The 23,307-nt window shown below is 37.6% G+C and overlaps 1 protein-coding gene across 48 annotated transcripts in view; it reads right to left on the minus strand.

Moving 5' to 3' along the window:
• The window catches only part of LOC149474319 (protocadherin gamma-C5-like), a 561,663-nt gene that overhangs the window by 70,739 nt on the left and 467,617 nt on the right, over positions 1-23,307 (minus strand). Inside the window, exon 1 of one of the 48 annotated variants that reach the window (XM_089654606.1) lies at positions 19,664-22,254. The exons of the other annotated variants lie outside the window; for them this stretch is intronic. Coding sequence (XP_089510732.1) covers positions 19,664-22,108 — 2,445 coding nt within the window. The 5' untranslated portion in view covers positions 22,109-22,254. Of the gene's footprint in view, positions 1-19,663; positions 22,255-23,307 lie in introns of those variants that run through there. 48 annotated transcript variants of the gene reach the window in all.

Here is a 23,307-nt window from a genome sequence, read left to right on the forward strand (position 1 = left end):
GGTTCCACTGGTGTCACTACACTGTCACTTAGATTCCTTGTTTAAAAAAAATAACAAATAAGTATCATTGCTCTTGATGTCTAGTTGTCTATACATATGATTTTTTGTAAAACTTCCACAATATTGCATTCATAAAAAAAATGTTGGAAGATCATTGGTAGGGGCATAAAGATGAATAACTTATAAAGATAGGGTAACATGGCTGGAAAATAGTATTACTCTGCAAATAAAACAAAACAAAAACATAAATCCTCACCTGATTGGGGTCATTAAACTCATTTATGCCAATGAAAGCCTCTGCTTCACTAAGCACAGTTTTCATTTGTGGGAAATGTAGAGGCCTTACAAAGGTAAAATTGTTCTTATCTGTGGAGGGCATGCAGGTTTTGAATCCTTGATCAGTAGGCTCCATGCGAACCTCCATGTACTTTAAAGTACCATCTGCATTTACATGAAGTGTTGGTTGATATGGTTCAGAATAATATTTAGGTTGAGGTCTTCTGATACAGCACCAGTAACCATTACAATATGAGTCTTTCTTTATACACCTCACAAACAGTATAATGAAAGTAATAAGTGAAACTAAACTAATGGCTACCAATGAAATAATCAAGTACAAAGTCATGCTGGTCTTGTTGGAGGTGTTAGAAAGAAAAGTATTAAACTGATGGTCCACTTTTAGATCATTATCCTCAACTGTAAGGAGGATAGTGACAGTAGAAGACATCGGGGGTTCTCCATGATCTCTCACTGAAATGATAAGTCTTTGTTCCAAGCGGTCACCATCCTGTAATGATCGCAAGCTTCGGATTTCTCCTGTATGAGCAGCTATTTGAAACAGAGGTGGGTCTGCAGCATCTTGTATGTTAAAAAGTAGCCAAGCATTATGACCTGAGTCTGCATCAACAGCAGATATTTTTGCAACCAGCACTCCAGAAGAAGCAAATTTTATGATCCTTTGTTGGAAGACAAAATCCCTGGAAAACTCGGGGTATAATATTTGTGGAGCATTATCATTTTTATCCAAAACAAAGATAAAAACATTTGTAGTAGAAGAAAGTTTTGGAGAACCAGAATCTTCCACTTTAACAGAAATTTGCAAAACCTGAATATGTTCATAGTCAAAGGACCGTTGGGCATAGATGTTGCCGTTGTTGGCACTGATGTATACAAAGGAGGATGCAGATGTTCCATCTATTTGTGTTTCAAGAACTGAATAAGCCACCTGAGCATTTATTCCTTCATCTAGATCAAATGCAGATACAGTACACAGCAAAGATCCAGGGTCATTATTTTCTTGGATAAAAGCATTGAAATGAGATTGAGAAAAGGTAGGAGGATTATCATTAACATCAAGAACATTTAAAATAATGATGGTCTGGGTGCATAAAGGAGGAAAACCAAGATCTGTTGCAATCAACTCTAGAGTATACTGTGCTACTTTCTCTCTATCAAGAACTCCATCTGTTACTATTGAATATCTGTTATTAAATGGTTTTATTTTAAATGGGAGATTAGTTTTTAATTCTAAAGTCACCTCACCATTTTTTCCGGAATCCTCATCTTTTACACTGAAAAACCCTACAGTTGTTCCTACCGCTGCATTTTCTGGTATAGAATTTACCATGGAAGTTAAAGAGATCTTGGGAGAATTATCGTTATTATCTTCTATTTCAACTACTACTACACAACGGCTTTCCAGTTCTCCTTTGTCTTTTGCTCTTACAGATATTTCATAAAAGTCAGCTTCTTCAAAGTCTACAATACCCTTTACAGATATTTCTCCGGTTTGTTGGTTTAAGTCAAATACTTTTTTTACAGGATCCAATGTGTGGTAATCAAAAAAATATTCCACTTGTCCATTAAGTCCTTCATCCAAATCTGTTGCATTCAGTTTTAGAATAATTGTTTTGGGTGCTGTATTTTCTGATAAGGACACTTTATACATTGTGCGGTCAAAAATAGGTGCATTGTCATTGCTATCCATAACGATTACAGTGATTTGTGATGTACCCGATTTGGGAGGTTTACCACCGTCGAAAGCAGTTATTAATAGTTTATGGCTTGCTTTCTCCTCCCTATCTAGGGACTTTTCAATTTTAAGTTCAGGAATAATAGTTCCATCTTTTCTCTTCTTTACTGATAAGGAAAAGTATTGGCTGGCACTAAGTATGTATTGAGACACACCATTGCTGCCTGTGTCTGGATCCTGTGCTTGTTCCAAAGGAAAATGAGTTCCAGGGTTTGTAAAAGCTTCAACAATTTTAATAGTTTGGTCATAGGATGAGAAGCTTGGAGAATGGTCATTAAGATCAAGGATGTCTATCTCTAGACTATACAATTCCAGAGGCTGCTCAATAATGATCTCTAGAGTCAATGAGCAACTTACTTCAGATCCACAAAGGGTTTCCCTGTCCACCTTTTCAACACCCACAGCCAACACCCCAGTTTTCTGGTTTATTGCAAAATATCTTGTGCTAATATCTGAGCCCAGTCTCATCCTCCGCTTAGATACATCTGCAAGGTTTATTTTCAGGTCCTGAGCTACATTACCTATGTATGTCCCAGGTTCAGACTCTTCAACAATAGAATAGCGAAGCTGCCCTGAGACCCAGCCCCCGCTACAACAGAACAGTAAAAACAGTACTTGCCATTCCCAAGGCTTAAGGCTGTGGATGTCCATAACTTAAATTTCATGAAATCCAACATATGTGATAAATCCTTTTACAATCCTTAGGCATGAGAAATCCTGTGATTTTCAATTAGGAATAAATCCATATCAAATGTGCAAAACATCCTGCAGATTTCTATAAGCACAGCAACTATGATTCCTCTGTTGCTGGAGAGGTAGGAGGGAGACTAAAACAGAGGGAGGGGAGTTAAAGATGATATGGGCAGATCCAGATATCTGCAGCAAGGCAGATGACTGGTTGGCAGCTCTGCCCTCACCTGGCCAAGCATAATTACTGCAACTCAACACTAACATACAGTACATTTTACATTTAGAGGCTTTCTATTTCAGCCAAACATTGCCTTTTGGGCAAGGTTATGACTGGTGTATTAGGATTTTGAAATACACGTTTTTTAAATTATTATTGTATAATTTTCTACAAAACCTAACCACAATTATACCACTAAATTAAAAATATGTATTCAATGTATGTGTATATTATATATAATTATGTCTGTGCTAGTTTAGCACTTTGTTCTTTTATTCAATGTATACTATCTATTTTCTTCCACGTAGTAATTTCATGCAGTAATTCAGATAATTGTTATATATTTAAAAAAAATTCTTAATGTAGTTGTCTTTAATGTGTCTAAATATTTAGATGTTGTAAATTGTCCACGAAGGCTCATCCAAAAACTTAACTATGTCCTGAGGCTGGCAAACAAACTAGTTCCAATCTCACTGGGACTTAGTGCCCATCTAATTTTCCATAGGCAATGGTTTTCCAAAAAAGATAACTAGAGTTGGCTGGCCTTAGAAAATGATTCCACAAATTCAATAAATACATTATAGCTAAGGTGAAATGTGCTCTTTGCTCCACAGATAAATGAATATGGATATGTTTAAGAAGCTGCGTTGCCTGCCACTATGGTGGATTTAAATATAAATTCATACTGAGAACAAATTACAATTCAACTAATGAGATCTCAAGGGCTTCTAAGCTGTCTGTGCGTAAATTCCCTGATCATGTTGGTGCAATTTAACACATTGTTTACCTTAGATGACAATGCAAGGGTTTGGTTATACTGCATTTAACAACTATTTATATCAGTGCTGCTGGGCAGAAGCACCGCAAAGGGCAAAATAACAAATAAGTGGCTAGCATGTGTGGTAAGGAGATGGTTCTTACCTTCAACAGACTCCCCTGCCACCTATTCACCAACCCCCCCCCCAAATAATGCATACATATACAGTATGAAGAAGCATGTGGCTCTTTTCCCTTCTTTCTGCAATCCAGTACTAGCAGCCTGTAGGATCCTTGAAAAAAAAAAAATACCATAGCCCCCTTTTATGATTGGAGAGTTTATTGTCAATCAAGAGTGGGGGCTAGGACCATTCGGTGGTTTATTTAAGGACAAGTTAGGCCATGTGGCTTGGTTGGCGAGAGAAACAAGAGTCAGAGTAGACCTGTCTTTTTACTGTCTGGATTCACACAGAGATGTGAAAGAGGAAAATATTTGTTTCCTCTTAGGGATCACAGCTGTTCTCAGTGTTCCCCTGGAAATGTTGGGTGGCCCAGTTCCTGAATGGGGATTCAAAAGACAGTATGTTTTTCTTTAGCTGTTAGCATCCTTGGAGAGAATGGTATGTGTCCCTGGAAATAACTGTTTCTGCATATATGAGCTGGAGTTGACATGAAGCCATTACTGAGAATCTACAAATAATGTTCTTATTTCCTATTTTTTTTTTAGTAAAGTTTAATTTTATATTGCATCCAATACTCACTAGATAATCTTTATTGCTGCAGACTACTCTGTTGGGAACTTCACAGGCACGTCACAAGTAGCAGAGATTGTGGAGATTACACACTTATTTTTTGTTGGGCTGTGTCTGCTAGTCATCAGAGCTGTCTTAGATGTGATAGCTTTCATACCCAATGTAAGACCCCTTTCACACTGATGGCCCGATCAGGTTTGCCTGTCAGTTTTCAGGCGGACCCAATCGGACCATCCATAGCTCTCTATGGAGTGATGGTTGTCAGTGGGCATGTGTCCACTGACATCCAAAGAACAAAAGGTATACCACTCAGGCAAACAATCCAGATCAATCCACAACAGGTGCGGGCTCTGTCTCACCACCACACACGATGCAATAGGAAGAAGGGTCAGCTGCACACTGGAGGATAGATGAATATAGTGTGTATTTATTGATCCATAGGACACACAAAACACATAAACATGTATTGTGTAAAAATAACGCTTTTCACACAATATCGTGCTCAATCATAACCATCATAACCGTTATGATTAAGCACGAGATCGCGTGAAATGCGTTAACAAGTCCTGTATTTATGTCCTGGTGTTTTGTGTGTCCTATGGATCAATAAATACACACTATATTCATCTATCCTCCGGTGTGCGGCTGACCCTTCTTCCTATTCCACTGACATCCGCCGGCATCTGACCCAATCCTGTACGCTAAAAACAGACAGATTGGATGACAGTTGGGTGGAAACAGACAGGCAGTCCGTTTCCACCCGACCACCCCATAGAAAACAGCGGACTGTGTAATGCCCCTTTCAGACGGGGCGAACCCATCAGTGGAGTCGCTTGCTCAGCAGGTGTTCTCTCTGGGAGCAAGTGGATGACAGGTCTGTGTCTGCTTCACTGCTGCAGAGTGATACAGACAGAGCCCACTGTTTTCTATGGGGCGGTCGAATGGAAACGGACCACCTGTCCATTTCTACCCGACTGTCATCTGATCCGATCCACGTACAGGATCGGATCAGATGCCAGCGGGTGTCAGCGAACACATGTATAGTTTACATGATTTATAATTAACTTCTTCAGAACTGCCTACTGAAGATTAAATGCAGCAGAGTGGTCCCCTTGTGCCGGATCATGTACATATACATTATACGGCATTTCCAAGTAGGAGGCACACACGTGAGTAACTGCCGCACCTTCCATGCTGTCATTCGCTACAACACAGACTGATCAGCAGGTCCTGGTTAATGGCTGGGACCTGCTGATCTGCTTAGTGAATGACAGTTCAGAGCTCCATGTTTACTAACAACACTAACAACACAGGGCTCTGAAGGGACAGCAGAGGTATGCTTGTTTTTTTCTCCTGCAAAGCAGGGGAAAAAACCAAACATATTGTTTAGTAAAAGCAGTACACAATACACATTGTTAGACACACAGTAAACCCTTTGATTGCCCCTAGATGTTAACCCCTAATTCCAGCCAGTGTCATTAGTACAGTGACAGTGTATAGTATTAGCACTGATCACTGTATAAGTGTCACTGGAGATGTCAGTGTCATCCAATCAGTTCCCACCCAGCGTCAGTTAGTGTGCCCGCATCACAGTCCCACTATAAGTTGTTGATTTGTTGATCGTCGCCATTACTAGTATTAAATAAATAAATATATAAAAAAAATTCCAGTATATATATCATTTGTGGATGCTATAACTTTCCTACAAACCAATCAATATACACATATTGGGATTTGTTTTTGTAGTCTTGTAGCAGAATACATTCGGCCTACATTTGTGAAGAAATTTGATATTCTTTATTTTTTATTGGATATATTTTATATCAGAAAGTAAAATATATATTTTTCAAAATTGTTGGTATTTTTTCATTTATATAATAAAAATAAAAATCCAGTGGTGATCAAATACCACCAAAAGAAAGCTCTATTTGTGTGAAAAAATATGTACATTCCATTTGCATCCAGTGTTGCATGGCCGTGCAATTGCCAGTTAAAGTAGCACAGTGCAGATTAGCAAAAATGGCCTGGTCATGAAGGGGGTAAAACCTTCAAGAGCTGTGATAAAAATAATGATAATAGTAATATTTTGAAGACTGAACAACACCAAATCAAAGCAACGTATTTACATCAGTTGACACAAATTCAATGTATTGCTTAAATTGCTTCGTGAGCATTTACTGAAAAATATTCACATCAAAATAAGATCTTGAAATAAATGTATTAATGCTGTCTTTTTGTAAAAAGCTCTTTTATATATATATATATATATATATATATAAATATATATATATATATATTTTTTTTTTTTTATATAGAGACAATGCAATAAAGGTATTGCTTACATTTATACATGAATAAAGAGAGCACAATTACCCTTTTACAGCAATGTTTACAGACTGACACAGAAGAAACAAATGAATAAATGGCAGCAGAAACACTGCTACTTGACAGCATGGCTAGCCTAAAAGCCTGACCTCTCCTGGTCCATCATGAAAATTACATCTATCCTATCTACTTCAAGAAAATTTAGCTACATACGGTACATTCTCAGAGTGGTTAGAAATGATTCTACGAACACGCAAGCTCATGTATATTTATCAAAACAAAATACATTTGGAATGCTACTTACTTATGAATGTACACTGCCATCATGCAGACATTCATTTATACACAGAGCACCTATAAGCAATAACACATTTTACGAGTCTTTCTAATGTATTTGATTCCTACAATAATTTTCTGGTTAAAAATAACTTAAGGCTTTTCATTAATAACCTAGGGCCTGTGTTGACAGGCTTTTTTCAAGTCAGACCTTTTTCAATTTTTCATACAAATCGATGAGAACACAAAAGCAACTTAAAACAGAGCTTAGAAATAGGTCAAATACAAGTCAGAAGGTTGTCATCTGCAGATCAAATGCAGCTGTCAATACACTTTGAATGATCTCAAAAGTGTTTTAAACTGATCTCAAAAGAAAACAGTAAGCTAGCATCCTGCATACCACTCATTGAAACATACTTAGAGCTTCTGGGAGCCTAATCACATCATAGTCTGCACCAAAATATTATTCATCCAGTCATAAAAATGAACAACACACAATACTGTACTGTAATTGTCATATAACCTCTGAGATGGTTATCTCCCCTCCCCATATGCATTATTATAAATATACAGATTGCCTTGCATTCTGAGAAAAGAACACAAGACGTTTTCTGAATGGAAGATGTGCAGAGCACACAGCCAGCAATAATCAGTGCATTACAGCAGCAGGCTTAGGTTTCAGCATTGGAAGTTTCACCCCCCCCCCCCCCGCACTGTGTGAGCTGCATAATAGTAGCAGTATAGAGCAGTAGTAGCACGTCACACTTTTCTTTAGAGGTTATTAATTTTTACAGTGCAAATGTCCAAAAATAATTTCTCAGCTTTAATAACACTGTGCTGCCCTACTTAAACTAAGTCTTACTGAGTGGTACTTTTTTTCAATAATAACAAACATGTCATACTTATCTCCTCTTCTTGGGTCCACCACCAGTGCGCATGGATTCTCCAGCCTAAGTGACCCCAGAACAAGCTTCTTGTTCTGGACAGCAGGAGCTGCTTGTTCTGGGGGCACTTGTTCGTGCTTGCTCCCAAGCCACCTCTGTGTGTCTATTCTGCTCGCTGCCTCATCAGTGGCTGTGATTGACAGCAGTGGGAGCCATTGGCTCCCGCTGCTGTGTCTCAGTCAGTAAGGAGGGAGAGACCAGGGTGAGCCACTGCTCTTGTGCACATTGTTGGGTTAAGATCAGGCTCAGGTAAGTATAAGGGGGGCAGAGGGGGGAGCTCCACACTGAAGGTTTTTGTACCTATAAAGAATGCTTGAAGGTAAAAAAAAACCTTCAGCCTTTAGAACCACTTTAAAGTGTAACCAAAGGCTATTATATTTCCTCACCTTGGATAGAGTAAGGGAGGGTCATAACCTGTACCAGGTTTTTTTTTGCCATTTGTGTCCCCTTGGGGAGATTTCCCTTCTCTTCCTGCTCCATAGCCAAATAGGATGTGCAAAGGAAATCCTTCCAAACTGGGAGACTCCTAGTGTCCCCATTGGAAGATTTTTCAATGGGCACATGCTGCCGCATACATGACAGTAATTCCATGGGCTTCAGCTGGTTAACAGGGCAGGTGGGAATATAGGAATGTTACGCATAATTAGCTTGTTGAGTGGAACAGAAAAAGGGACAGGTGTTCAATTTAAGCAACGCTTAAATAAATAGACATTTAAATGTGTTTATATAGGCAAATGATTGTCGTAGGGGAAACTGTTGAATTGTAAGTTCAAAATATATGAAACACTAATGCAAAAAAGCATGCATAATTATTCATATACTCATGAACTTACAGTACAGATATATCATAGTCAGAAAACAGTTTCCAAGTTTTCCCTATGTAGGTTTATTTCCCAGCCATCATTATGTATAATTCTGGGAGTGACACTCTTTTTCACTATATATGATTAGTGTAATAATGATGATGAACATGATAATTTGCATGTGAGACACCTGTGTCCTACTTTATGAGCCACGATGCAAGGTAGAAGTTTTCTGCTTGTAAAGTGCTTTTGTTATGGCCTGCAAAGCATAACACTTATTTCTGGATTACTTGGTACAATCAGATTAGATAACAAATGATTATATACATTTCAAAGTATAACCAAACACAACAAAATGTATTAATTTGAAATTGGATATTACATTGATATTAAAATGCAATTTATTTAAGTGATTAACTATTTAGGGCAGACTTACACAAAACGGGTCCATCGCCTTTCACCCAATCAGGCTTCATCAGTCCTGATTGGGTGAAATACATCAGACAGGGATTGTCTACGACATCAAAACTCTCCTGATATCAGTAAATATCAAGATTTAATCTTTCTGATGAACGTTGTCACACTAGGAATTTTTGCTTTTTAAGGAATAAAGTATAATTTTCATAATGCACTAGCTAAGGGTGATCTCTAATCTCTTATATGTTTCAGCTCTACCAAATAAGTCGATTCTATACCAAATGACAGCAGCGAGACCTAACACTGTATTGTGATTGGATTTATAAACTTGTGCTGTGGTATGTGCACTGACCTATTAGTATGACATTTCTTTTTTTTGCTTATTCAACTTGTACTTTTATGATTTGAAATTAGAAAGAGCATTTATTAATTGCTATTGGTCATTGCACTAAAAATTACAACATATAATAAGAACTCTCTATTGAATATGGCTAAAAAAATGCATTTTCCATAGAAATAATTGTATATAATTATGTGAGCCAATGAATATTAGTTGATCTACCTGAAAGAAACAAAAATGTTTGAATAAATACATAAAATGAATATTACACAATATAAAACTGCACAAACAATTAGAAAATTAATTAAACATCATATGAAGCCTTATTCAATAAAGAATTTTTACTATTAAATGATATGTGCTGTAACCAATAGCAAGCAATTTAATATAAAAATCATGCATTAAATACAAGTAAATACACTATAAAGCTAATGGAAATTACTTATGCACACTGCAACTGCAAGAATATTCAATAAACCATGTGCCTAGAAGGGCACTATGCAAAAATACAAATCTAATATAAATAAAGAGGCACTTTATTATTTTGAAAAATTCATTTAGAAAAGTAGTGGCTCTAATTATTTTTTTTTTCTCACCTGACTTGGGTCAGTCAAAAGGCTCCTATTAGAAGCATCAGCTGAACTATCTATATTTTTTAACTGTGAATTATTTAATTGACTCCTTAATGTCAAGTCATTATTTCCTGTACCAGGAGGAAAACATATTGGATAGCAAGGTCCTGGGGGCTCTGGAGGAGCCATTCTTACTTCCATGTATTTTAAAGTCCCATCTGTATTCAGGTAAAGTGTTGGTTTGTACTGATCCAAATAAGATGTAGAAAGTGGTTTGTTGGAGAAACAAGATCCACAGCTACTGTCATAATTCTTCTTAAGGCATCTAACTAGTAATATTGCAAAAGTAGTAAGAAATACTAAACTAATTGCTGCTAAGGAAATGATAAGATACAAGGTCATGTCTGATGTTGATTTACCATTTGTAAGAAAATCATGAGATCTGGGGCTTTCCTGAGGAATATTCTCCATTATATTTACAATCAGAATGACTGTAGAGGACAGTGAAGGCTCCCCATGGTCACTGACGGAGATGATAAGTCGATGTTCTGTGTTATCCGTCTCCTGTAATCCTCGCAGAGTTCTGACTTCTCCTGTATATTCAGAGATGTGAAACAAAGCTGGACTGCCAGACTGAACAAGACTATAGGTGAGCCAAGCATTGTGCCCAGAATCCAGATCCACTGCAGATACTTTACTGACTAAATATCCAGCAGATGCAGATCTGGGAATGGTCTCTTGTGCAATGACTTCCCCTGAGTTCTCTGGGTATAATATAGAGGGATAATTGTCATTTGTATCCTGAATAAATATGAAGACCGAAACATTGGAAAAGAGCTTTGGGGATCCAGAATCTTCTACTTTCACAGTGATCTGTAGAACTTGGAGCTGTTCATACTCAAAGGAACGCTGAGCATAAATATTGCCAGTGTCGGAGTTAATGTAGACGAATGAAGAGACAGGAGAGCCATCTATGTGACTCTCCGCTATGGAGTAAATAAGCTTTGCATTATCTCCCTCATCTAGATCTCCAGCAGATACTGTACACAACAGTCTGCCAGGATCATTGTTTTCTGATATAAAGGCATTGTAGACAGACTGTAGAAATATTGGAGGATTATCATTAACATCAGAAATATTAATGATGATTGTAATCTGACTGCTTAAAGAGGGAGAACCAAGATCAGAAGCGATCAATGTAATAGTATATTGTGAGACTTTCTCCCTGTCCAGATGTCCACTAGTGACCAATGCATAGCGATTTGAAATGGACTGGCTTTTAAAGGGTAAATCTGGTGATATTTCTAGTTTGATTTCCCCATTTTTACCAGAATCCCTGTCTCTGAGTGTAATAAATCCAACAATAGTCCCTACTGGAGCATTTTCCTGGACTTCATTGTTTTTAGAAATAAATACAATTTCTGGTATATTATCATTCACATCTTGCACTTCAACCTGTATAATACATCGTCCTTCGAGTTTAGGTGATCCTTTGTCTGCAGCTTTAACAGACAATTCATACAATTTTGTCTCTTCAAAATCCACACGTCCCTTGATAAATATTTCACCACTTAGAAGATTTAAATCAAATATTTGTTTTGCAGACTCCAAAGTATGGTGATCAAATGTATATAATATTTCACCATTTATTCCTTCATCTAGGTCAGTAGCACTAAGGCTCATAACAACTGTTTTTATAGGAACATTTTCTTGTAAGCTGATCTTATAACGTGGCTGAGCAAACACTGGTGCATTGTCATTAATATCTAGCACAATAACAGTTATCTGAGTGGATCCTGATCGGGGAGGTTCTCCTCCATCAATAGCAGTGAGAACAAGCTTGTGTTCGGATTTCTCCTCTCTGTCTAGGATTTTTTCGAGGACTAACTCTGCAATAATCGTTCCATCTATGCGTTTGGTAACAGACAAGGAAAAATATGGATTTGGATTCAGTTTGTAATTATTAACACCATTATTACCTATATCAAGATCCTTGGCTATTTCTAGTGGAAAACGAGCACCTGGGAATGCAAATACTTCTGTAACCTTTACTAGTTCATTGGTGGTAGTAAAACTGGGAGAATTATCATTGATATCCAAAATCTCGAGTTCTAAGTTAAACAGCTCCAGAGGATTCTCAGCTACAACCTCTAAATGCAGTAAACAGCTGGAGCTGGATCCACACAGACTCTCTCTATCAATCCTCTCATGAACTATCAAGGCTCCGTTTCTTTGGTTGATAGAAAAATATTTGTTGCTTTCTTCAGATTTCAACCCCAAGCTTTGTTTTTTAATATCTGATAGCTTCAGTCCAAGATCCAAAGCTACATTCCCCACTACCGTTCCTGGATCTGACTCCTCTGCAATAGAATAATGAAGCTGCCCAGAGACCCAGCCCCAGCTACAAAGGAGAAAGAAGAAAGCTACTTGCCATTTCCAAGCATTGGGGATGATTTGCCAGTCCATATCTTAAACCCTTATTGTATGATTGATTAAAATGTCCATCCTTTATAATCCAAATGTGTTTGTAGTCTATGTATGAAGCATTTTGTTGAAATGTTCTGTTGTTGCAGGAAAAGCATCCAGAGGGATCTCATTGCAGGCGCAGCTCCTCTTTGTGTGTGAGAGAAGAGATGGGAGGGTGAATCACTGAGCCAGGGGGAGGAGAACACTGCCAGCATGAACAGATTTTGTAGTGTAGCTTAAATACTTCATTGGATGACAAGTATTCCCTCTTCTGGACACCAGTAGTTACTGCAGTTAAATAACATGCAATCTGACAGTATATTTATCAAAAAAACATTTAGAATATTGTAACTTTGTACAACTGCATACTAGTCAGAAGAAAGGTATGCTAAATGTAAAAAAAGAGATCTTTAAAAGCCTGTATAAGCTAGATATCAGAGCACTGGCACCCTTTATAAAGATAGTATAATTACATCATTTATATTTATGTTGTTTTTTTTAAGTTCCCAAGAAGGAAAAAAGAAGTTAGTAAGTTTGCAAAATGGAAAGGGTAGAAATGGACAGGTTATTGGTAATTCTACATATAGTACCTTACGTAAGTTGATATTATCGTATTATCACTGTCTATTGATGTATCTCATCAATAAACATTTACATGTGTTTTGCTATAGCATTATCATGTATTCTAGATTTGATAAAAATGTAGATAAAATGGCACCTGTGTTCTGGTATCTTTACACTCTTTACCCCAAATTTCTGGTATCTTTATGAAATAGCTGCTAGCATTTACAATACAAATCACAAAGTCTTGTGATGTTACACTGAAAATTCCTCAAACATATGGCTTTGAAGTATAGATCTCAAATCAGTTTTTTCTTTATCTTGCAGGTCTCCAAATCTCTGATGGTCTTAAAGGCTGCTGTTAATTTTACCCATGCAGCACCCCCTCAGCACTGCATGGGTTAAATGCTCATTTGGCTGGAAGGGGGGGATGAATAAGTTCAAATACTTACTGTATGCCTTGATCCCATGGCAGCAGGTGCTCTTCTTCATCTTCTAATGCTCCAGGTATGTTGGTGGGCCCTCGCCATCCTTACACAAAATGCAGGACTAGTTCTGCATTGTGCATGATAATCTAAGATAGTTCAGACTGATTGGGCAGCAAAGTGAAGCTGCATCACGGAACAAGTTACATGGAGAGAAGGAAGCCTGCGGGAGCAAAGAATAAGGTAAGTATTGTAACTTAATTTTTTCTTTACCCCCTAACCAAACAAGCATGTAACCCATGCAGTGTAGGGAGGGCACTTCATAGGTCGATTTAACAGCAGCCCAGAGTGGGTCATTAAAATGGCTCTGTGTTTATTCTGTTTTTTGTCAACAGTACAATTCACAGATTTCTAACAGATTTACGGCACTATTGAATCCCCTGTAAGGTTTCTAGTGGTTTTAGAATTCACAACCCAAAAGCTAGTTTTACAATGTAGACAACATTTTTTAGTCATAATAGGGTATAGATTCCATAATAAAGATCATATTTTATTTCTGCTCTTTTTGCCAGTGGTATATTGGGAAGTGACTCCCAGGAAGCATACATTTGTGGCCTACATGATCACACTCATTATGAAACCCTAACAGTGAGAATAGCCAAGGTTTTAGATTAATAACCTATACCCAATGCAGTCAATCACATGTAATCACATACTTTTTACCAAACAGTATTAGCTCCCCAAGCACAAATCTAGGTTACTTAGGATTACGTTCTCCTCAGTCTGCCAGGTTTGTAGGGATCTCAGGTTAGAGTAAAAATTGTTGCTCTACTAAATCAGAATTATAATGTACATGTGATAACTACATCGAGTAAACAATATGCATTAGACACTAAATATCTATATCACCAACAGTTCAAAATACTACCAATGTTAATCAACCAATCTTATAATGTTTCCACAATGATTTCTCTACTGGTGTTAAAGAAAGCTGAAAATGTATTTTCATGTTGGTTTGCATACATTTAAATATGTGAAGGTCTATACATACCTTCTCATTCCCTCTTACCTCCTTCAGTTAATAGCCACTGTGAAATGTTTCATCCCTTTACGTGGCCAAAGGCTCAATTTCTACAGTCCTAATCTTTGGCAATTATTACCCACTCAAATGCATGTTAGGCAATGTGTAAGCCCTTTTCTCCTAAGAAAGCTGATACAGTCATTTTTCAGGCATCACTCAGGAGAGGCATTTGCTTCCTCATCCATTGTCTAAGCTTATTAATGAGTCCAAGTATTGAGTCTAAGTCCAATCATGGAAATCATAGTGGCTGCAGAGTAAACTTTGTGTTTTTTTATGTGCACATGTCTCATACAGATCAGCATCCACTTCTGCTGCCTCTCACCCTGTCTCAGATAGTTATGTGTCAGATATGGTATAGTATTAAAAAAATAGTGATTACTGGAGGCAGGAAGAGGAAACGCTCCCCTTGCCTGTATCTGATGGATATCATTCTATCAAGAGGTGCAACTCTGCTGACTTCTTTCACCCAATCATGTGCAAGCAAGCATACCATTTTTTAATTTTCCTTGCACACGACTGTGTATTCTTTGCAAAGTAAATTTTCACTACATTCACTAAGCCAAAGGGAAATTCAATTAAAAATTCCCATCCAAAGTGCACAGCCTATTCCCCATAGTAAATCACCCCATGGTGTGCAAGCCTGGTCATAGCATCCTTTATTATAAAAGAAAGGAAGAAATACAGTTATCTATGCAAATCTTAAGAATCAATGTATGAAATGCTAAAATACCTGTTTCAAAATGTGAAGATACAGTCTGTAATAAATATTTAATGTATTACTTATCTAGTTAATTGCAGCAGTGCCCACAGCCACAACACTTCTAGTATACACATCATACTACCTTGCCTTGCTTCAATCCCTCTCATGCATCATGCTACCATGCAAAGAAATATATATATATACTGTATATATATATATATATATATATATATATATATATATATATATATCTATCCTACTTACATACATACGTACATACCATTTCCACCTATCAGCACAAAGCATAATAATTGGTAGAATACATACAAGTTCATTATTTTAACTGCCAAAAAACTAGCACTTTTCCTATCCATTCTCTTGATACACTCTACTGGTTAGTAAAACCACTCAGCTCCTTCTTGGTTTACTTCTTGTTTGCTTGATAAGTTTCCTGATTACTGGACAGAGGTGATACTATATACTCACTGTCCAAGAAAACGACTGGAAGACATAACACAGGAAGCTGAGTTGCTGTGTCAGGAGTATATGCTGTCTTTTCAGGAATTACATGTCTCACCTGTATGTTAATAACACGACTTTCAGCACAGAATTACAACTCCTATCAAATGTAGAAGGCCATATTGCCTCATTCACTTGGGTGTACCAATCCATACACACTTGCAGAATGCACAAATGTTCTGTGCAAGTTAAGCAGGCACATCTTCTACTGTACATCTGCATTAAACTGATGCATGGATCAGAATGCATCCTACATGGATGTACAATTGGGGTTTAGATTGGAGATCTCTTCAGTCCTCTGCCTGTCATTAATTTGAACAGGCTGTCTGCACATGGCTACACAGAACACCCTATACATTCCCCACCAGGGAAGACAACCCTTTGCATGAGTGTAAGGATCTGTACTTCTTGATTCCTTTGAGGTAATGGAAAAAAAAAAGAGTCTTTGGATTTTATACAGGTATACAAAAGTCATATCAGGTATATTTGTATAACAAGAAACGTTTTCATTATCCCTATATACACTGCTCAAAAAAATTGAAAGAACACTTTTTAATCAGAGTATAGCATCAAGTAAGTTAAACTTATGTGATATTAATCTGGTCAGTTAAGTAGCCAAAGGGGTTGTTAGTCAGTTTCAGCTGCTTTGGTGTTAATGAAATTAACAACAGGTGCACTTGATGGGCAACAGTGATAAGACCCCCAAAACAGGAAATGTTTTACAAGTGAAAGCCACTGACATTGTTTTTCCTACTCATCTTTTCTGACTGTTTTTTACTAGTTTTGCATTTGGCTAGGGTCAATGTCACTATTGGTAGCATGAGGCGATACCTGGACCCTACAGAGGTTGCACAGGCAGTCCAACTCCAGGATGACACATCAATATGTGCCATTGCCAGAAGGTTTGCTGTGTCTCCCAGCACAGTCTCAAGAGCACGGAGGAGATTCCAGGAGACAGGCAGTTACTCTAGGAGAACTGGACAGGGCCATAGAAGGCTCATAAGCCATCAGCCAGATCGGTATCTGCTCCTTTGTGGAAGGAGGAACAGGGTGAGCACTGCCAGAGCCCCACAAAATGACCTCCAGCAGGCTACTGGTGTGAAAGTCTCAAACAATCACCAACAGAGTTCATAAGGGTGGCCTGAGGGCCTGATGTCTTCTAGTGGGCCCTGTGCTCACTGCCTGGCACCATAGAGCTTAATTGGCATTTGCCATTGAACACCAGAATTGGCAGGTTCGCCACTGATGCCCTGTGCTTTTCACAGATGAGAGCAAGTTCACCCTGAGCACATGTGACAGACGTGAAAGGGTATGGAGAAGCCATGGAGAACATTATGCTGCCTGTAACATTGTTCAGAATGACCGTTTTGGTGGTGGATCAGTGATGGTCTGGGGAGGCATATCCATGGAGGGACGCACAGACCTCTACAGGCTAGACAATGACACCCTGACTGCCATTTGGTATCGGGATAAAATCCTTGGACATATTGTTAGACCCTATGCTGGTGCAGTGGGTCCTGCAGGCAGTTCCTGGGGGATGGAATAATTGATACCATTGAATGGCCCCCATGCTTGCCTGACCTAAATCCAATGGAACACCTCTGGGATATCATGTTTCGGTCTATCCGGCACCAGCAGGTTGCACCTCAAACTGTCCAGGAGCTCAGTCATGCCCTGGTCCAGATCTGGCAGGAAATATCCCAGGACACCATCCGTCGTCTCATAAGGAGCATGCCCCGACATTGTCAGGCATGCATACAAGCACGTGGGAGCCATACAACCTACTGAGTACCATTCTGAGTTGCTGCTATGAAATTTCAGAAAAATGGACTAGCCTGCTGCATCATTTTTTCACTTTTAATTTTGGGATGTCTTTGAATTCAGTCCTCTGTAGGTTGATCATTTTAATTTCCATAAAACGATGGGGCATCCTTACACATTACCAAGTCCATATCAGTATAGATATCTAACATGATATTTCCCCCCATTGAGATCTGATGTGTTTTCAAAGTGCTCCTTTAATTTTTTTGAGCAGTGTATTAAGAAGCCATTACAAGATCTGCAAAAAGGAATATATATTGAGAGATTTACATACTTTTAGTTTACCTAATCAAAGATAAGTGTTAGAAAAAAATTGACCAAACAGCCTTTACTGGTATGTATAAAACACAAACAATTGGCTGCATGAACTCAATCAAAATATACTGTATGTCTGTGGCACAAAACACATGCATATAAAAGGTTAGTTAATACCAATTTAGGTATTATAGATACTGTATTTCTAGTAGTTTTGGTTTCTATAATAACTACTAACTTGAACTAAAGTGTTTGGTTATGTATTATTTTCTGCTATACTGCATATTTTGTCTTACATTTGTGCAGCTGTAAACTATTACTGAACTCTAACTCTGGTATGTGTTCCTCCTGTAAAAACGCTAGAATATTAGTATAAATAAAATACGCTTAATGCAACTGATGACTTGTAGATGTATCTGTATGTTTTTATCTTCTTGGCCACAAATAAAATCATTCACACATTCATGGCATTGGTTTAGTGGTTGGCCAACTCTTTCTTTTAGTTGAGGCACCCCTGTAATTTCATAGGTTAAATTTAAATTTCAACATTTGCACTCTATTCGTTTTTATCTGCTATCAGGTATTATATGTAGCAATTAATATGTTCATGCGAAAGTTTGCATTTGTAAACAGATCTCCCCATATATATAACAAAAAAGCTACCATGGCCAACCCTTTCTGTTGAAAAGGTGCCTAGCTGCTAACCTGACCCTCAGGTTTCAGTGCTTTCGCATTCACTTAACCAACATTAATATGCAGATTAGGATTCCAGATTTCACTCTCTCGTTTCTTGTTCCAGGTCTGTGACCCAGAAAGCATTGAAGCCAGAAGAAGGCAACTAACATTCTCAGGTGTTCATCAATGTCAACGTACATATGTATTTTGAAACTGGTTTCCTGTTACCATAGTTAAGTGTATGTAAACTCTAACGATTAACTTATTCTATTTACTCGCTTTTGCCTTGTGTTAAATATTCCACCAAAAGCGTGTTGTTATATCAGTTTGATAGATGCAAACAACTATTTTCTATTACACACAGTAGCAAAAAATATTTCTATAAAAATACAGAGCTTTTCTGTGTCCTGTACACATTGCCTGTGTTATCTCAAGCAGTCTAATTTGCCCTCCTAGTTCTTATCTTGAACTATAGAACAGTGTCTATGTTGTAGAGACAAGTAGACTGGGAGTGAATCAGTAGTTTTGTAAAAGACAGCTGGCCATGGCTAATGCCATTTCATTCACTGTGCTGTCAGCCCACAACAGGACATAGGAACTGAATACATTTCTGCCAAATCAACACATATTTTTCTGTACTTGCAGGGATTTTAAGGAGATAAAACATGTATTTCAGATATCATATTGTATATTCTATTTCTGTTGCCCTAATATACACTTTAACAGTCGATACAGTCATTATGTAATACAAAACTAACTGATAATACTTTTTAATACAAGAACTATTAAAGTAATTCTTCAGAAACTAAGAATAAATAATTTAAACTTGTTCCTAAGCAAGTGTTAGCACATGTTCCAGTACTAGACTGGGATAGTTTCTTCCAATTTCTTAAAAGTCTGGTAATTTATTAGTTTGTTTGGGCATATAATGGTATGCTGACATTTCAGGTTATGACAAAGTATGATTTGTAACAATTTATACAAGTGTAAAAAACATTTTTCATGTAAAATAAATCTGTAACATTATGTTTCCTACCTGGCTTATTTCATTTAATAGGCTTGGGCTGGTGGATTGAGTAATATGTGTATCCATCAGAGCTGAATGTACAGCTGTGACTGGTTTTGTCAATGTAAAATCTGCAGTGTTGGTTGACAGAGGAAAGCAAGGTGGATAACATGATCCTGGTGGGTCTGTTGGAGCCATCCTCACTTCCATATATTTTAATGTTCCATCTGTGTTCAAGTAAAGAGTTGGCTTGTAATGATCCATGTAATTACTAGAATGTGATTTGTTTGGGAAGCAAGACCCACAACCGCTGCTGTAATGATCCCTTTTAAGGCACCTCACAATTAATATAATGAATGTAACCACAGAAACCAAACTGATGGCTACAAGAGAAATAATAAGATACAAGGTCATATCTGGAGTAGATTTAGAATTTGTAAGAAAATCATGAGATTTGGGGCTTTCCTGAGCAATATTCTCCATTATATTTACAATCAGAGTGACTGTAGAGGACAGTGAAGGCTCCCCATGGTCGCTGACAGAAATAACAAGTCGATGTTCTGTGTTATCCGTCTCCTGTAATCCTCGCAAAGTTCTGACTTCTCCTGTATATTCAGAGATGTAAAACAAAGCTGGACTGCCAGACTGAACAAGGCTATAGGTGAGCCAGGCATTGTGCCCAGAATCCAGATCCACCGCAGAGACTTTACTGACTAAATATCCAGCAGATGCAGATCTGGGAATGGTCTCTTGTGCAATGACTTCTCCTGAATTCTCTGGGTATAATATGGAGGGATAATTGTCATTTGTATCCTGAATAAATATAAAGACTGAAACATTGGAAAACAGCCTTGGAGATCCAGAATCTTCCACTCTCGCAGTGATCTGTAGAACCTGGAACTGTTCATAGTCAAAGGAACGCTGGGCATAAATATTTCCAGTGTCATGATTAATGTAGACAAATGAAGAGACAGGAGAGTCGTCTATGTGGCTCTCCACTATGGAGTAAATGAGCTTTGCATTATCTCCCTCATCTAGATCTTCAGCGGATACTGTACACAACAGTCTGCCAGGATCATTGTTTTCTGATATGAAGGCGTTGTAAGCAGACTGTAGAAATGCTGGAGGATTATCATTAACATCAGAAATATTAATGATGATTGTAGTCTGGCTGCTTAAAGAAGGAGAGCCCAGATCAGAAGCGATCAGTGTAATAGTATATTGTGAGACTTTCTCCCTGTCCAGATGTCCACTAGTGACCAGTGCATAACGGTTCAACATGGGCTGGCATTTAAAGGGTAAATCTGGTGCTATTTCAAGTTTTACTTCTCCATTTTTGCCAGAATCCCTGTCTCTGACTGCAATAAATCCAACAACAGTCCCTACTGGGGCATTTTCAGGCACATTAGAATTTTTTGATGTATATATAATTTCTGGAGTGTTATCATTAACATCTTGCACATCCACTTGAATAACACAGTGCCCTTCAAGTTTGGGAGACCCTTTATCTTCTGCTTTTATAAACAATTCATAAAAATCTGAATCTTCAAAATTTACAGTTCCTGTAACAAACACTTCACCTGAATATTCATCTATATCAAATATTTTCTTTGCAGAATCCAGCGTGTGATGGTCAAAGGAATATAAAATTTCACCATTTGTACCCACATCTAAATCTGTGGCATTTAGCTTTATAAGAACTGTTTTTAGAGGAGTATTTTCTACAACACTGATTTTATAGCTCGAGTGATCAAACACTGGTGCATTATCATTGATATCTAAAACCACAACAGATATTTGTGTGGATCCTGATCTCTGTTGTTCTCCACCATCTACAGCTGTAAGGATCAATGTATGTTCTGCATTTTCCTCTCGGTCTAAACTTTTATCTAATACTAACTCTGCAATAAGGCTTCCATCCTTACGATTCTTAGTTAATAAGGAAAAATATGGATTTGAATTTAATTTGTATTGTCTAACACCATTCTTACCTACATCCAAATCCTTTGCTAGCTCTAACTGGAATCGCAAACCAGGACTTGCCACTTCTGCAATTTTTATAATTTGACTGATGCTTGAGAAAAAAGGTGAGTTATCATTTATATCTAAAACCTCAATTTCCAGGCTGAACAACTCAAAAGGATTTCCAGCTAACACCTCTAAATGCAGCAAACAGTTGAAGTTGGATCCACACAGGCTCTCTCTATCAATCCTATCTTTTATATTCAAAGCCCCATTTCTTTGATTTATAGCAAAAAGATTGCCTTTTCCTTCAGATGCCAGACTTAGCGTTCTTGTATTAACATCTGCCAAGTTTAAGCCCAGATCCTGAGCTATATTCCCCACAACAGTCCCTGGATCTGACTCCTCTGCAACAGAATAACGGAGCTGCCCAGAGACCCAGCCCCAGCTACAAAGCAGAAAGGAGAAAGCTACTTGCCATTTCCAAGCATTGGGAAAGCTTAGGTTGTCCATATCTTAAATTCTTTTTAGAAAAAATAAAATATACATCCTTTTTGTAATCCAAACGTGGTTGGAGATTAGATTATCCTGAAAAAAAGTAGCGCTTTTCTGCATTTGATTCTTCCACAGGGTTCTCATCGGAGCAGCAGCTCTTCTTTGTGTGTGAGAGGAGAGATGGGAGGGTGAATCACTGAGCCAGGGGGAGGAGAGCACAGCTAAAATGAGCAGATTCATTTGTGTGACTTGTAATCCTAAATGGATGACAAGTCTGCCCTCTTCTGGTAAACAATGAGTATTTAACATTTTAAATGGAATACTAAATGTTTACAGGAGGCAGATAAGTTGTAGTTAGACATGGAAGCTATGCACTGAATGTTCCCTGCTGGTTAGAAATCAGAACCCAGATGTTTGAAAGAAACGAATGTTAGGAAATTTAAGAATGATTTAAAATATGTTCTAATATTAAAAATGAAATGATTTGCAATACTGAAGCAATTCTGAAGAAAATGTAAATGACTGGCAATCAAAAGATTAATTAACAGCTTGCATGTAACATTATTATACATATATTAAAGATTAACCTTAAAACTATCATTTATCTTGTAAATCCTGAATAATAATAATAATCTTGTTATGATAAAAGTATATAATTTGATTTTAAAATACTGTTATGTTATGTAACTATTGTGTATTAGTGTGTTTTTAATGCATTATATACCTTTCATTAAAGTTCACTCACAGCAAACTCTACTGTATTTAACCTATGTAGTTGCATGTTTAACTACATGCCCATTTCAAATATCAGGAACGCCTGTGACAAGATATCCTTATCTGCCTGTTGCCACATTTTAGAACAGTGATGCTTCCATGATTAATTCTGCTAAAGGTGAAATTAAAGAAATACTCGGAACTTTCATAAAGTTAATGTGAACTCTGTCTATTCTAAACCATGAGTACATTAAGTAAAATACTAATCTACGGCAAAAATGTTATAAATAACTTTTTTTTAAAAAAGGTTTTCAGCGGTCACATGATAGGTAAACAGACTTTACATCTTGGGCTCAGAGGGGTGGGGGAGGATATTCCTAGTGATGACCAGCAACCCCTACTGACTGCTCATAACCAAGATCCCGCTTGCACTCAACTGTGCAGGATGGGTAGGAGTTTGTTTGCAGAGAGTAGCTCCTATTCAGAAAGAACAGATGTAAACT

This window comes from Staurois parvus, unplaced genomic scaffold (assembly GCF_062004578.1).
Source record: "Staurois parvus isolate SC_StPar_1 unplaced genomic scaffold, SC_StPar_1.0 ptg000006l, whole genome shotgun sequence".
In the NCBI taxonomy this organism is placed as follows: domain Eukaryota; kingdom Metazoa; phylum Chordata; class Amphibia; order Anura; family Ranidae; genus Staurois; species Staurois parvus.